This window comes from Empidonax traillii, unplaced genomic scaffold (genome assembly GCF_003031625.1).
Source record: "Empidonax traillii isolate 1590-97213 ecotype Southwest subspecies unplaced genomic scaffold, ASM303162v1 scaffold55:size2822071, whole genome shotgun sequence".
NCBI classification, from domain to species: Eukaryota; Metazoa; Chordata; class Aves; order Passeriformes; family Tyrannidae; genus Empidonax; species Empidonax traillii.
Genome location: NW_020955248.1, coordinates 1719639 through 1735717, shown reverse-complemented (window position 1 = coordinate 1735717; position 16079 = coordinate 1719639). Strand labels below are relative to the sequence as shown.

General features: G+C 39.2%; 3 protein-coding genes across 15 annotated transcripts in view; 1 reads left to right on the top strand and 2 right to left on the bottom strand.

Annotated features, from left to right (window-relative positions):
• IFT27 (intraflagellar transport 27) overlaps positions 1-704 on the bottom strand; it is an 11721-nt gene extending 11017 nt beyond the window's left edge. The window contains exon 1 of the mRNA XM_027879537.1: positions 569-704. Within this exon, the coding sequence (XP_027735338.1) occupies positions 569-602 (34 nt within the window). The 5' untranslated portion in view covers positions 603-704. The remainder of the gene's footprint in view (positions 1-568) is intronic.
• An 86-nt stretch (positions 705-790) lies between these two features.
• Positions 791-16079, top strand: part of NCF4 (neutrophil cytosolic factor 4) — a 55166-nt gene continuing 39877 nt past the window's right edge. For 3 of the 10 annotated variants that reach the window (XM_027879534.1, XM_027879525.1, XM_027879524.1), the window contains exon 1: positions 909-1048. The gene's annotated coding sequence lies outside the window, so the exon portion shown is untranslated. The other 7 variants (XM_027879531.1, XM_027879533.1, XM_027879530.1 and 4 more) reach the window with 7 other exon arrangements.
• PVALB (parvalbumin) overlaps positions 10335-16079 on the bottom strand; it is a 13453-nt gene continuing 7708 nt past the window's right edge. For 3 of the 4 annotated variants that reach the window (XM_027879538.1, XM_027879539.1, XM_027879540.1), the window contains exon 5: positions 10413-12046. In XM_027879538.1, the coding sequence (XP_027735339.1) occupies positions 12018-12046 (29 nt within the window). In that variant the 3' untranslated portion in view covers positions 10413-12017. Of the gene's footprint in view, positions 10373-10412; positions 12047-16079 lie in introns of those variants that run through there. The other variant, XM_027879541.1, reaches the window with a different exon arrangement.

Genomic DNA, 16079 nt, shown 5'->3' with positions numbered 1-16079 from the left:
GGGAAAAAGACATGTCTGTGAAGTGCACATGCTTCATCCTTTTATTCTTTACTTAGCCTTTGCCTTTCTATCACACTCAGAATCACCCCGATTTCTGACATGAATTTTTCACATCTGCCCAAATCAAGACTCAGGAACGATGCAGGTCTCAGCTGTCTACCCTGCTCCCTTCGCACTTTCCCCATCCTCTGCCAACCTTTCCACACTGCAAAAGTACTCTTTCTGGTGGGTTTTTTTCCCCTCCCCTTTTTTTTCAGATCCTTTCCTTCCATTTCAGCCAGTCCGACCTACACTTCGCACCCTCCCCTGGGCACAGCTCTGGGCACAGCTCTTGACTCCCCGCGTGTCTCAGGAGGGAGCGGACACGGGTCTGGCTGCGACAAACGGGATTTCCACCGCTCCCGTCCCGAGGGAGCCGAGGTCCTCACTCTTCACTCCTCTCCCTACCTCTTCTCCGTCGCGGCGGCCCCTCCACGAGGGGCTGCGGGAAGCCTCGCCGCACCCCACGGCGCCCGCTCTGGGCCCCTGCAGCCAGCGGGGCGGACGGGACCGGGCGGGCCAGACTCACCTGCCAGCAGGCACTTGGCAGCGAGCTTCACCATGGTCCCGAGCAGGCGGCGGGCCTGGAGAAAGGGAGAGAGGGAGAGAGGGCGGCAGGGCCACCACGGCGCTGAGCCGCGGCCCTGGCAACCGCGCGGCCCTGGCAACCGAGCGACCGCCCGCCCGTCCCGGTTGGCTGCGGGCCCTGCTCGTCAACGCCTCTCGGAGTTGTTATTGGTCTCTTTGGCTTTTTCCCGCCCACCAGGCGCGCTGTCGTTCAAACCCGACCCCTTCGTCTCTCCCGGTGACGCCGCGGTGCTAGGGGAGGAACGGACCGGAGTTCTGCCCGGCAACTAAGTACGTCACCGGAACTCGGCTTGTTATTGGGTAGAGCACAGGGGACTGTACCATGGGGCTGAAATGAACCCTCTGGGGAGAGAGGCAGAAAAGAATAAAAGTTAAGGGCAAAGGGCTGCGGCAGCACCAATAAGGGAAGAGGCAAGCGAGGGTGAGAAACCTCCGTTTCGTGCCTAGGAACCCACGAGACCCGATGTTCGTACGGAAGGGCCCCGCCACCCGGTGCCTTCTTGCGCATGCGCTCTGCCCAGTGCTCGCCTTCCCCCCGTCCGCCGCGTCCCTTCCGCCCGATCCCAGCTTTTGGGTCGCTCTGCCCGCGGGGCTTGGAGGAGGAGCGGCAGTTGCACCACGCTTTGTGCTTTGCTGCGGCAGCTTTATAAGTCGGCCACGAGGCTTGATCAGCACGTTTAGAGCAGGCAGTTTGTGAGGCCGCTGTGTCCAGAGTGGAAGTTAAGCTGCGGTTCTTCCCAGCCCGGGCCAACATTTGATCCCTTATCGTTTCCTCCAGTTCACACTTTTCCTTGTGTTTGACTGTGTTACCATACGGCGAAAGTTCTCTGTCTAATGTCTTAGTTGCTTGCTTCTTAGTATCTCAGCATTTTGTTCCCCCCCCCCTTCTTATTTTAGTAGTCCTTCCCACTGCAGTAGGTTGGTTTCTTTATTGTTTTTCTTAATTTTCAAATATTTGTGCTAAGATCTTCATTGACTACTATTAAAATAATTTTCTGTCCTATTCTTATCCTTTGAACTCATCTTCTGTCTTCCTTAAGCAGTCCAAGTCAGTGGATTTGGGTTGGAGCTGAAAAAGGTGATAATGAAGCTTCCTGGTTTTTCATTTCCTTCCAATGTCTTACGCCATCAGCAAGCATGCTTTTAATAAAGCAAACAACATTTTTTAGGGTGCAGACTTCTTAGGGTATAAAATTTGCTTGGCTATACTTTGGATTGTTTACTCTGGAGCACAGAATCTGCTTGCTGTGAAAAGCAGTGAGTAAGCTTGGGAAGAAGAGAATAATCAATAGTGCATCTGTATTTGAGTTATAGCACTGGACATTCCAGAAGTAATGTTGCTTGAAAATAAATTGTTCCAAGTTTTACTTTAATTACAAGGTAGTGCCTGCTTAGAAGGCAGCTTTTTTTTTTAACTTTTATCTAGGATGAATAAACCCTTTTTCATGTTTGGGACTATGTGACATATCTGCCAGACACCTCATCAGGCAAGCAAATAACATAAAAATACTGAAATCCTATAGCAAAATCAAAGGAGTCTTTTATATGCACATAAAATACCATTGTTTCTCTGTTAAAAATATGAAAGGGACTTTTCCAGGCTGAGTGGGTAAATTTTAATTGTAGATGATGACTGTAGTGAAGTATAGTGATGGAGTCACTACTGAGGGTTCTTTTAAAAAGAAAAAGAAAATTTAATCCCAGGCCTCCTTATTGCTTTCACTGTTTTCCATCTCTGAATCCTCCATCACATAAGACAAGTGTGGGTTATTGATGTTCTCCATCACTTATGTCTAAATAGCTTTCCTCCCCTTTCATCTTTTCTGCCTTACACTCCATCCTCCAAGAAATCCACTTGTGTTTGCATTGTTCCATTTTTGCAATCTTTGCATTATCCTTTGTTGTCTATTTGTAATATTGTCCCAGTTTACTGACAGGTCTGTATGCGAAGGCTTTGAGGCTCCATTATGATTTACTTCAGAATTATTGATCGTGGCTGCGATGTGGTAGTATCCATCAGCATTTACTGAGGTAAAACATCTCTACCATTTTACACTGGGATCAGTGTAATAGAAGGCATAGATTATGTTGGAAGTGAGATTTTCGTTGCTGTTGAAAAATTCTGCTTGGAATCTGGCTATGGTGTTTTCCTATTAGTGTCCTGATGCTTTATCCCATTCCCTCATTTCCTCCTTACCTCTGCATGCATGTGTGCACAGAACTCTTAATGGACTTGTATCCTCTCTATTTCTTCTGTCCTTTTGCCCCCCACTTTTTTTTTTTTTTTTTTAAACTCGGTCTTTTCCTCCACCTGAGTTCTCACAGGTAAAAGTTGTTCCATTACCAGCTTTGACAGTGATAGATTAAGGATGGAATTATTTATCTGCACCTTGTAATCCAAACAGAATCACAGTCTGCTGTTAGCAGTCCACAGGGGTTGCTGCTGAATAAATTGGAATACTGGTAGCTGTGCTCACTGAAGCTTCTCTCATCTTGAATACGTGAGAAAGAGGGGAAGAGAAATCCTGTGGATTTAAACAAACCCCCCACACACACAACAGAAGATGATATCCTTACCCTAGAGAAGTGTTTATTAGGTTAAATCCTGTATTTACCAGCTAAGGAGAAATAGAGGACTCTTTATTCACACATTTCATTTCTTCCTCAAATAAAGCAAGATTCCTGTGAGTGGAAAGCACTCCTTCTCTCATATGAGCAGGATAAGTTGCCCTGACAGCCACAAGACCCTGAGATTTGAAGTCACATTCCTTTAGGCAGTGGCCACAAAACAGCAGATGAACTGCACGTGTCCGTGTGCAGCTTGCATTTCATCAGGCTACAGAAGGCAGCGATGGTGGAACTGCAGCTCCAGCAGGAGTGACAAGGAATTTCAGGCGCAAGGTAAGGCTTTGCACTGAGGATTAAACCAATGTTGTACAGTCTTTTAGACTGAGACATGGTTTGCGTTTCAGGTTCTGTCGGGCACTGCACAGGTCACTTCATTATCTCCTTCACAAAACATACCTGTTAAAAAATGATTTTTTATGAGGCAGAATTCACTAATATTCCTAGGACTTTTTTTTATAGTTATTCTTGTATCGATGCAAACATACTGGATCTGTTCGGAGTTGAGCAGGTTACAACCTGTAACTTGAATATGCTGCCTAATAAAAGCTACTGAAGAAGTACTGTAGCTTTCTTTGGAGTATCAATGCTTCTCAGGAGAGCATTAATGCTGAGGAAAAGGAATTAGTAGGTCTTTCTGTAAGAAATCTCTTAAATACAAAGTACTTTGTCAGTTCTTTTTTAAATCTTATGTTACTAAAAGGAAACAGTGTGACAAAACGGCATCAGAAATATCTTGCAAATGGATGAATATTCAGAGTTCACACAGCTTTTTTAATCTCTATAGATTCTTACAGGATTGACTATGCATGTTTACTGATATGTCTGGAGTGCTTTGAAAAACTGCAAGAACGGATGTGCAAATTTTATTGTAGATTTCTGTTCTTTGCACTTCCCCATGCAGAGAAATAAATAGAAACTTCATCTATTTTGAGGGCTACTTCATTTGGCATACCCCAAAATTGCCATTTGTTTCTCTTCAGAGTGGGGCTATTGGCACAGAAGTGAGAATTTGGATGCTTTCTCTATCACTGTTGATAACGCCGTTATAGTTCCAGGTCTTCTGATTTTGCTCTTTTGTGGCAGGGACTGAGACACAGCTATGAAGGCTTTTTGGCTGAGAGTCGGTGCACTGAAATGTAAGATGATTATAAAATGGTTGAATCAGCCAAAGGATTTGTTGGCAGTTACAACAACCCTTCTGACTGATCTGGCGTATCTGCCCCTTGTTTCTGATCTACTCTGTTGGGAGAGTGGAAGTTAGAAATGGATGGCAGTTGTGGCATCAATGAAAAGTGGTGAATTACGAGGTATAGGGTAGGTGCCTCCACAAGGCGTAAACTTGGTTTGAGTATGCTAATTGAAACTGTTATGTCCTCTTTTCTAATGAATATGGAATGAAGGAAAGATTTCTCAAGGATGCATTCAAATCCACAAGGATAAAGATAAAGAGAATTTTCGGGGAGTAATTATTCTGCATAGGCCTGGAAAAATTCCAGCTCGAATCTTTATTTTCTTGTTGTTTCACATGGAATCTAAGGAAAAGTGCTGGGAGCAAACCCTAAAGTCTTTATTTATTTTTTTAACAATATACCCCAAAGGATTAGATGTGGATAGGTGATCGGGGGACCAGAACTTCATACAGAAAGTTGTCTGGATCTCTCCATGGGGGATAGACTGTGACAGACAGAGGGCTTGCTGTGGCCTTGTGTGTGGCCTGAGCCTTTCTCAGCTGTGAGTGCCGTTATTGGAGCAATCGTGTCATGCTCCTTTGCACAGAGCCGTGCACAGGGGGATTGGATGCTGGTAAGTGAGCATCGAGCACGTTCCTGCAGCACGGGGAAGGGGTTAATCTGCCAAACAGAGAATATATAAATACGTGACATTCTTTAAATGAGCTACCCACAATTCCAGCTCGCCAGTCATTATGTGCTGATGAGGACTGTGATAGCAGCTGGGAATCTTTTTTTGGATCTCTAGCTGCTGTCTGCTTAGAAAGCAACTGCTAGGTTTACACTAATGCTGTATCTTATGTTACAAACTGCAAGACAGATTACATTAAAATAAAATAATGAGATTTATTAAAAAATAAAAGTTTATGTTTTGGTTTATATTCTGTTTGTGGTTTTAGGATTTGAATGTTCAAGGTTCTCCCTGCAGGCATAACAGCTAGAATTCTTTTCCCTTTGCTGAAAACTAAGTGTCAGCCATGGGATTCCAGGACTTGGAGTTTTAATGGAGGAAGGAGAAGAGAAATCTTTGAGACTCCTAATTGAATTTTCAAAAGTTTACAACACTGTGTTTTCTATCCTCTTAACTTTTATAGCAGGTTAAATTTTGAAGCATAAAATTTTCACCTTAAGGTGAAATTGACCTTTCAAGGTCAATTTATTATAATGAATTTATATTATAATAAAATATCTTCTGTTCTAAGCTTTTCAAATCCTCACTCTAATCATCTTCAGTCCTTCCTGCACTGGATTTCCATTTCCTCAGACCCTGAATTTCAGTGTTGTTCACCCTCTGGCCTCTGTCTCAGAGCTCTCTGTCCATTTATTTCCTACTTCAAAAGCAAGGCTCCTGCTCCTGCCTTCCCAGTAGCTGTTCAGACCAGCTACTACCTTCCCATTTGCTGCTGAGCCTTGCTGGCCAAAATCTTTGTAGCTTTCTTCCTACAGCTGTAGGGCTTTGGTACCTGCTTCTGATGAAGTCTTAACATTCTACGCTACGCAGTGAACTGATAAAAATTCTGAATAAGAAGGATTCAGAGCTTGCAAAAATAGGATAAAAATTACTTGGGAGCCCTTCATTGTTACTTGTTCTGTGTTTTGTGTTCAATAGAATAGATGGAATTTCAGGTTAATTTTGACCTATCAGACCTTCAGTGAGAAATCATTTAAGTTCTTTTGTATCAGTTACTTCTCTTTTGAGCATTCAAAATGAAGTTGCATTTGAACACTAGTATCCTCAACAGCCCTCAAAAGATGTAGGCTCATTAAATCTACGGTAAATTGTCTCTTAAGACTCTGCTTTGCTGCGAAGGCTCTCACATGTGAACAAGGAAGTTAATATATGCAGAGAGGAACAGCAAAACACTGGCTTTAGTAATGGAGGTTGTTACAGAACATAATTGAACACTGACTGCAGCAAAGCTAAAAGGAGACTTGCATTACAATGACATAAAATCTTTACTTTTCCCCCTAACCTCTGATTTCAGCTGTCTGACTAAGAGCAGGTGCTGGGCAATAGCTCAGTTTCAACAACCCATTGCAGCTGAAAGAGTAGATGCGGTTGTGCTGTACCCAGCAAAATTGAAAATTGCTTTAAAGGAGGGGAATGCAAATGTTTTTAAGACAGAAAATCTTCATTCATCTGCAGAAGGAAGCATAAAATTAGCACAGCCACATAATTCTTATTCCTCTTTATATTAAAGCAGTAATAACTGTAAGATAATTTGCTATTACCTATATATTTTAGCATTTTTCTGGTGATACATTTTTAAAACTGCATTACATTGTGAAAATACAGGAAATAGAATTTCTTAACAATTAAATGTTATAATTAAAAAAATTCTTTCAGGCAGTGTTTCCAAAACTTGAAAATGTCTCTGAACCATTTGGATTTTCAGCAACCCATGGGCCTTCCCTCCAGCAATTAATGGCTAAGCCTTTGACATCTGGTCCTGAGCCTCTCATGACCTGTCTAGAGTCATAGAATGATTTGGGCTGGAAGGGACCTTAAAGATCATCTGATTCCAGCCCCTCGCCATGGGCAAGGACACCAGGTTGCTCAGAGCCCCATCCAACATGGCTTTGAACACTTCCAGGGTTGGGGCATCCACAGCTTCTCTGGGCAACCTGCTTAATTAAAGAATTTCTTCCTAATATCTTATCAAAATCCACATTAATAAAAATTTACTGTGTTCTTGCCACCTGAAGGCCTAAGTATCCATTTTTAATGCCCGTGTTGTGCTACTGTAACACCAGTGAAACCAACTGTATTTTTGTACGTAAACCATTAACTGCTCACAAAGCATCTCCTGGAGTTAAAAACTCTTGTTGTGATACGAGTTGCATCATCTGATTCAGACAAGATCCTTTCACTTAGGTTTTCCTAGCTGGGGGACTGAATGAGTTTGTGAAAGAAACATCTTTTCTAGCTGCGTGTTCCACAGGCTCATCAGCGTAGGCCTTCCTATTAGTTTCACAGGCCTTTCAGTATTTATATTTAGATTATCTGATCCATTTGTTGTTGTAGTTTATGCAGTCCCTTCTGTCTTTCCAGTGGCTGTAGAAGGGACTCTATTATTTGTATTTATATTTTCTGCCCTTAGAAGTGCATCAGCCTCTGCTAAGCTTTGTTACTTTATTGACCAAAAAAGCAATAATGAAAAATTTACTTCTTCCCTTGTGAAGTAATTATCCCACGTTAGAAGATCCCACAGTCAGGGATTTCTAAAGGCTGTGTCTCTTTGGAGAGCTCTGCTAAAATGCTCTCTCAGAGTGAAGAAGCAGCAGCTAAGGTTCAAGCCCACGTTAGCAATGAGAGAGTCCAGGACCTAGAGGAGGTATTCTAATCACCAGCATGTGCTAAAGTCTGGGCTCTGCTATCTGTGTTAGCCATGGCTCCTGAGTGGTGTTAGAACAACAATGTCAATATGTGCTTTAACCTCAGCTGAAATTGATTAAAATTGATTTGCAATTGATTTATAAATAAAAGATTGGGTTCTTCATTTGACAACCATTTAAATATCAATCTAGGATTTTTTAAGGAAATGGAGTTGCTTTGTGCATTATGTTCATTAAAAAAAAATTTATGGGCTAATTTGTAACTTCTGTGAACCTTTAGTCATAATTTTTTATGTTATTTTGTTAAGGTAGAGCTTGTTGTAAATATTGTGCAATGCTGCAGTTTTTAATTCCATAACAATATTAACTCTGTTTTGGACAGAATGTTGTCAATGTTTAGATGCTTTAGCACAGAGGCTTTGCTAAAACTCTATGTGTTTTGCAGGAAAGGAGAACATGAACTGTATTACCAGTCTTCAAAAGTGTTTAGTTTAGCCAGAAAAGGCAAAAGAAGCAAACAACAGTGGTCAAAGTGTGGAAGCAATTGCAGGACATTTGACAGTGTTGAGCTCAGGACTGGTGAATAGACTGTAAATATAAATCCTAACTCAGCTTCTGCAAAGTGAACAGGTGTTATGGCCTCCAGTCCATTGATTCCCAAAATAAGACATGTGGGAAGTTGCTGATCCATGAAACTCCATTAAGAGCTTGGCATGACCTTAAAGTATAAACTATTAAAGATTTAGTAATGGTAAATGGTGATTAGAAAAATCAGAAGAGTTGGTGATGGTCCGTTGATACAACCCCCTTTTTGTTAAAATGCTAATGTCAGGAGGTGGTGGTTTAGCCATGACTTGAGCATTTGGCTATTCTTCCTTTTGAGTTGTAGCTGAGCATGAGCTGTATTTCTTCCCTAGCAATATAGAATACCAATATGTACAAGTAGAGTCTATTTTTTTTATGTGTAAAGGTATTTTATGTCATCCAGTTGTTTCTCATTACAAACCATTGGATATAAATCTAAAGAAAGGATGTGTATTGATTATTTTAAAAATTGTTTTCAACATGAATGCTGAAGTATTTTTTTTTTTCTTTTTCCCATAACTATTTCTGTATTACAACAGGGAAGATAATTACAGAACACTTACTGTTCAGGACAAAGAAGAAGATGTAAGATGCCAATTAAGAAAATTAAGGTAAATGTTTTTTGGGAAAAAGCAAATTTGCTCCTTTGCTTATGCATCTGAAAATTAAAACACCTTTTTTCACAAAATAGTACATTGCAGGGTAATGTGGGTTTTTTGTATTTGTCAAGTGTACTATAATCCACACTCTGACGAAAGCCTGATTAAACTTTATAGCAAATTCTACTTTCTTTAGGCTTTGTAGCAGTTTCTGGGACAGTCTTAAAGACATTAAAATAAGAGCAGTATGAAAATGAATAATTTAATATTTTGTATATAAAATGTTTTCTTATATTGTCATAACTTAAAGTTTTGAATTTGTTTGCTGCATTTTGAGTTACAACTAGGTAACTTCCACTTACCAAGAAAATTATGAAAACTTTTTTAATTGGAAATAGGGCAATTCAAGATTTGGAGAAGGTTTGGAAGAAACTTGGACGGGGAAAAGTAATAATCTAAGAGAAACGCTGAAGATTCAGCAGTGAAAAAAGTAGTAGTTTGATGATAATTGATAAAACAGTAATTTTGCCTCAGGGCAGAGATTTACTTATATCACACATGTATTTGAATTTTTTTTCTTTAGTACCAGAGGCATGAAATACTAAAATTTGAACTTTTAATTTATAATGCAGTTAGGGAAAAAAAGTGGGTTTAAATAGATTTTTGAGAATTCAGATTATAAGATCTCAGAACAGAGAATTTGAGAATAGGATCTGATTATACCGGATATTTGTATATTTGAACTGACCAAATGCATATTTAGGATATCAGGTACTGTTACTATGAAAAGTAAAGGTGGTATTTTGGAGGTCTCTCTACCCATTGCAGCTTTTCCAGTTTGCAAGTGGGAGATGTTTCTTTTCATCTCATCCATTACTATATAGCTGAAAATTTTCAGACCAAATTAGGCACTCAGTGTTGCTTTTTCCAGAATGATTGAGGGAATAATGTGAAGAAAGACTGAAACAGGGACCATTGAGGTCTTCAGACTTCTATGATAGTGAAATACTCCCATTAATATTGTTGCCCCTTGCTTTATTTCACATAATATGCTACTAATATGGGGTTTTAGACCCATTAGTGGCAGTGTTTATTTTCCTGTTTGTTCTATTGTCCTATTTTTTTGTTAAAGCCCTGGATAAAATTTCAGCTTTCATGCCATCCAGTGAAGCATTAAAATATAAATCCTTGCAGCTTCAAAGAATAGGAAGGGACTATAAAAGGCTTTGTTTATATAGTGTTTTTTATGTCGATTCTCGAATTCCATGGATCTTCGTTCACCTTACTGCAACAGCGGAGTTCCTGATGCTTTTTCCGTAGCCTTGTGTGCTCCTGTAATGGCGCTTTATTGCCACGTGAGGTCAGCAGCTGCCGAGGAAAAGCAATAAATAAACTCGCTCCACTGCAATCCATTTTCTTTTGCTTTATTTAGAATACTTAAAAATCAATACATCCTTCAGAACCGTATATACATTGTGCAAAACCAAACGATTTCTTTTTAACGCACAGCAGCTTCAGCAAAAAAGTCTTCCTTGCGAGTTACTACAGAGTGAAAATCTACAATGGCTTTAGGGAGCGTTTATTGGCTTCCCGAGTAGCATTGGGTAATCGCTGTGGCAGAGGGTGGTGTTCTCTACAGTGTGATGGTGACAGGGTTTCAGCCTTATCTTTTAGTCTGTGCTAAATAAGTGATAATAAATCTAAGTTGAATAAGGTGTTATTGCTGCAGGGATTCGTTTGGAACACAGAAATGGAAAATATCCTTCCTTTTAATTGCAGTAGTAATCAATGTTCTGTCAAGATGTGGGGAAGATGTTGCCTAAAAGGATTTCCCCCCTGCTTTAATCGTTGCTTTAAAAACAACACAGCAACAACAACAACGACGACGACAGAGGTAGAAAGCATGAGCTTGGTGCCAAAGTTACCGAACAGGATTTAGGAAAAAAGTGTTGAGCTCTGCCATAGGCTTACTCTTAGCTAGTAATTTCCTTGAGCTATGCCGTAGGCTGACTCTTGTCTAGTCATTTCCTTAGCTTGAGTCCCAGTTTCCTGTATGTAACTCCAAAGAGGATAGTCACCTCTCTGGTAAATTTTAGAATAAATGTGTTTTTTTGGTGGGATTTTTTGATTTACTGTTTTAACAGAGGGAATGGCAACAGCAGCATCACACCTGAATCTTGGTGTCCCCTTTCCTGAAATACATGTTGTTGTTTCTTGTGAGTATTCCATTCTTACTGTCCTAGATAGTTGTGTAACACTGCTAGTAAACATGCCCTGTGTCCTAGAAGTGACTGTTTTTTAATAGTTTGTGAAGTTATCTCCATGTATGATTGGCACCAACTGATATTCCTGTCAAACCTTTTATCCCGAATTTCTCCTGGACTGGGCAAATTTAACAAATTATACAGACAAGGATCAATTTACTGATCACCAAAATGCAGCAAGAGAGATGTAGGTTAAATATTAGGGAAATACGTTTTAGCTATAACACTGATTAAGTTGAAAGAACGAACTGCCAAATGAAGTTGGGTAATTGCCATCACTAGAGGTTTTCCATCACTAGAGATTTTCCAGAATATGAGTATGCACCCATTTAGCAATGATGGCTTAAAAATAATAGTCAGTTTTGCCACAGTTCAGAACTTGATCTGAATGACTCATTATATGCATGTTTTAATCCCAAATAATTTTTAAAGTTTCTTCCCACTTTACCCTAGCTAGGGATAAAGCAGCAGGGGTGTCAGCAAAAAGAGTAATGTTTTCTCTCAGCATGTGCCAAGCCTACATGAAATAAGAAACAAGTTGTAGTGAGAGAGAAGAAAGCCCAGATTGATGTGACCTTTATTATTTTAACAGTATCTTTCAGCACAATTACAGAGTTGCAGGATTGCAGAGAACAGAGCTGGAGTATAAAATAACATAAATAAATAGAAGAGGAGCCAAAGCGGTCAGCAGGAGGTGGTTGGAATTGGGCAGTGAAGGATGGGTGAAGGGTTTGCATTGGTCAAAGCCTTTATGATTCAGCCACCAGAGTTGCAAATTCTGGAGAAGGGAAAGAATTTTTTAAAATATTAAAAAAAGAAAATGTAAAGAAGGAGGAAGCATATTACAATGATTACAGAGTCAGTGGTGTAGCAGAAACATCACAACAACAGAAGAACAAAGAAATCCAAGTTAATTAAAGGGAAAGTGTGACTTGGGAAATCTTACAGTGAAATGAAAGGATTTTTTGTGAGGGTAAGGGAGAAATGCTATACATGCCAGACTGTCAAGACTGTCCACTGCTATTCATCTGAAGAACTTGATTAGTTCCCTGTTATTCCTTTGTAAATCTCAATGGGATGAAGGCAAGAACTAGAAATTTAATCTTGCAGTAAGATAAATTTCCTTTCTATCAGAGTTTGTCAAAGAGAATCATTAATGAGTCTTTCAAAGTATTGCTGTCCTTATATTATAATTATATTGCATTTCAACTCAATTTTGTAATGGCAAATTGACTGAAAAAGACAGATTACAAAAGCAGAAGGCTGGTACCAACCTATGTAGCAATCATGACTATATTGTTGAGAATTAGAAAAATTCTTGTGGTCTCAGAGGGCCAGGACTTTACCTTGTGGCTTTTATTAGTGTTACATCCATAATATTTACATAAATGTATCTATCTGCAGTTTGGGGTTATTTTATGCTTTAGTATACATAGTGCCTTTCAGCGGGGAGATAAAGCATGGAAAAAGCACATTTGTATCCCGGTGAATAGCTGGCTGGTTATAATTCCTGACTCCATCTAACCTTGGAACGGTTACATATGAGAATACCTTGCACAGTTGTGTGTGCCTCGGCGTGTTAAGAATGACAGACTGGAGGGAATCCCAAGAAGGGCAACAAAGATGATAAAGGGATTAGAAGGTATGCAGAGAGAGTGGTTTATGGGTTTAACATAATCAGCTGAGAGGAAAATGACAAATACGGGAGGCAGTCATCTGTAAAGGCTCAAGAAGAAACTCACTGAAGTTTGACATAGTGAAGAGTAATGTCTGGCAACTAAGAAAGATAGAAGATGAAAATTAGGCATTTTAAAGAATATTCTAGTGTTCAGTTGAAAAATGCTAAACTCTAAACCAGCGAGATATTAACTGACTGTTGTGTGCAAACAGACAGCACTTTTGATGACGTGTCCAAAAAACATTGTCAAATGCTGACAAATCAGACTGAGAAATAAAAGTGTTGGAGGGTTTAAATTAATTCCAATTTATCCATCGTTTGGAAAGATGTAAATCCAAATTAGGATTAGTGATGCAGATTAGTTAACACAAAACATGTATAAATCCTGTACATGGTGGGAACATAGATCGAAAGTGTTGCAAACTGAATTTAAGAGATAACATAAAGTGCTTGTGATAGAAACCCTGAATATTCTGGGCAGAAAAGGAGAAAGGCTATAATTATTAAATCACTGTGTGAATAAATCCTGCAGAGAGAAACATGAACTGAAATGGATGAGACCTTTCCAAAAGGAAAAACTAACTATGCATATACTGTTAGAAAAAAATTGTCATTCTTGCTACAGCTAAATTAAATCTTTTTAATAATAATTTGTACCTACAGAATATATTTGGAAAAGGCTATTCAGATGTGCAGCCTAATATTTTCTATAGCACGTTTTGATAGTGATATTATCACTTAATGGCAATATATTTCATGGGTACTTTCTGATAGCCAGCAAACCATAAAATACTCCTTCATGAATAACTGCTACATGATTTATACTTTTCCCAGGCCTTTCAATATACTTTAAATATTTCAAAGTTGTTCCAGTTGAATAATCTTGTAAATTAGTTCACTGTTTTTGTATGAAGGTTAGCCCAACCACAGGTGGCTTGTGGAGGCACTGCTACAAAGGGTATTCAGATATGCAAAACTTCTGAGATAAGGCACTGTATATTAGCCCCTGGCTATTGGTCGTTCTTGTACATGTTTATTGCCTGTGGCCTGTTAGTGAGGGAATCCTTCCAAATAAAATGATGTCTTTCTTTGCACAAATGATAGCTTTAAATTATGAGGATTTAGACTATTTTGTCATGTTACATAATTTACTAGCTGTCTCATGTCAAAGCTCTGACTTAGACGGTGAGGATTGTTTCACTGTGTTCAGTACAGTTTAGTAGTATATACTAGCCTAATGCATACACTCTAGTATTTTACTGATATGACAGACGTAATTACAGAGAACATGTTGTAGACTCACTTTGCAATAGCGAATCTGTGCTAATACACAAAATTGATTAAAAACAACACTGTGAGCAGAAATTTTAATTTTCTTTTCTTCTCTTTCTTATAAATATTTTCCTGAAGCGTGTAGAGCTGCTTCAGCATCACTTTCCAGTCCAATATGGAAGCTAATTTTGGTAGTGTTATTAGGTAACCTGGCCTGGACCTGCAACTTTTTTTCATATTCATCATCTTCTGTCCACATTGGTGGAATACAGAGGGAGTTTGACACCACACATAAGATGATCACATCTTACATGAACTAGCTGCAAGTTTGCAGGTGTTTGAAGCTGGCACATCAGCCATAAATTAGAAAACATGATCAGACTAGAGGTAAATTGGTGAAGCTATTTCAGAGCTGGGTGGTCTTGCAGGAATGAGAAAAGACTTAAATCAAGAGACCTAAGAGGAAATTTGTAATATGAGACCCTAGCTAGAAGAAGGCTGATTAGTTTGGGATTAACGTTTGTGATGATACATCTGAGAAAGTTGGCTGTGTGGTGTTAGAAATCCCTGAAGATCAGTTCTTACAGCTGCTGTGGGCTCCTGAGGGACAGCGTTCAAGGGCCATCCAGAGAATTAACATTAAACCCTGTGAAAGGCTGCATGCCTGTGACAACAATTTAGTGTTGTATGAAGCTGGTGCTTGAAACAAGGGGTAAAAGGGATGCCTGACAATTCAGTTACAGGGAAAAAAAGAGTTTGCAACAAAAATACAGCATTTCAGTACTGAATATGAATGCAGAGTACATTTGTGACTTTATGTTTTATTTACCTCTGCGGTTATATTCTAGAACTGGATTTATGAACCAAAGGAAAAGCTGGGAAGTATCTGTCCTCCTCATCCTTAGGGCACAGTCCCAGCTGTTAATTTTGAATGTATTTGAAGCCTTTCTGGTGTAACAATTTGCTGTTGAAGTCAAATTTAAGAAATGGAAAAGAAACTTGGTAGTGTTGTACAGTAGGGATATGGTCACAAGAAGCAGAAGAAAAAAGCACATCATTCTCTTCTCATTATCAAGTATAAATTCAGAGTAATTCCATTTCAAAGTTAAGGAACAATAAAAGTTGCAGAAGAAAGAGATAAGGAGAAGAGGCATTTCACATTGTTTTATTACAATGTACTGGCTTTCAGGCATTGTTTTAACTTTAAGAACAAAAAGTATGGTCAATCTTAAGTAAAAATATTAATGCTGTATTCTCTTGTGTAAGCCAAAATTGTTCTGCAATAAAGTTCTTTTATTCCAGTTGAGACTGATTTTGATTTGGTTTGCAGTCTTCTGGAACAGCTGAAAATTTATCTAATGTGAGATTGGTGAATCAGCAATAAGCTTACTTACCTGGATCTGGTATTCTTTTGAAAATCTTGCCAGTAGTACTACTGTCACTAATTTTAATGTGTATAAGGAAGACCCATATAATAAAGAATAATGAATAAAATTATATTATAATGAAATTTCAAATAATGATACCCATGTTGGATTCAGCAGTGCTGCTAAAGTTTAGCAGGAGCCTCCCCTAAATGCTACACAATTGCTCCTCTGCAACCATAATACAGTCATGATCCAAGAAATTAAGAGGCTTTAGTCTAGGAACAAGGGCATAGTCATTGATATGCCAGTGTGCTATGAATGGGCAGTTGAGCTAATATATCACCTGACTAATATGCCCGTGGCTGATTTTGTGTGTCATTTTTTCAGTTTCTAAATTAGAGAGTATGTTAGTTAACTGTGTTTTGCCTTTTTTTTATTTTTTTTTTTTAATTTTTTTTTTACAAATCCCAGAGATTAGGTAACACAGAGAGATA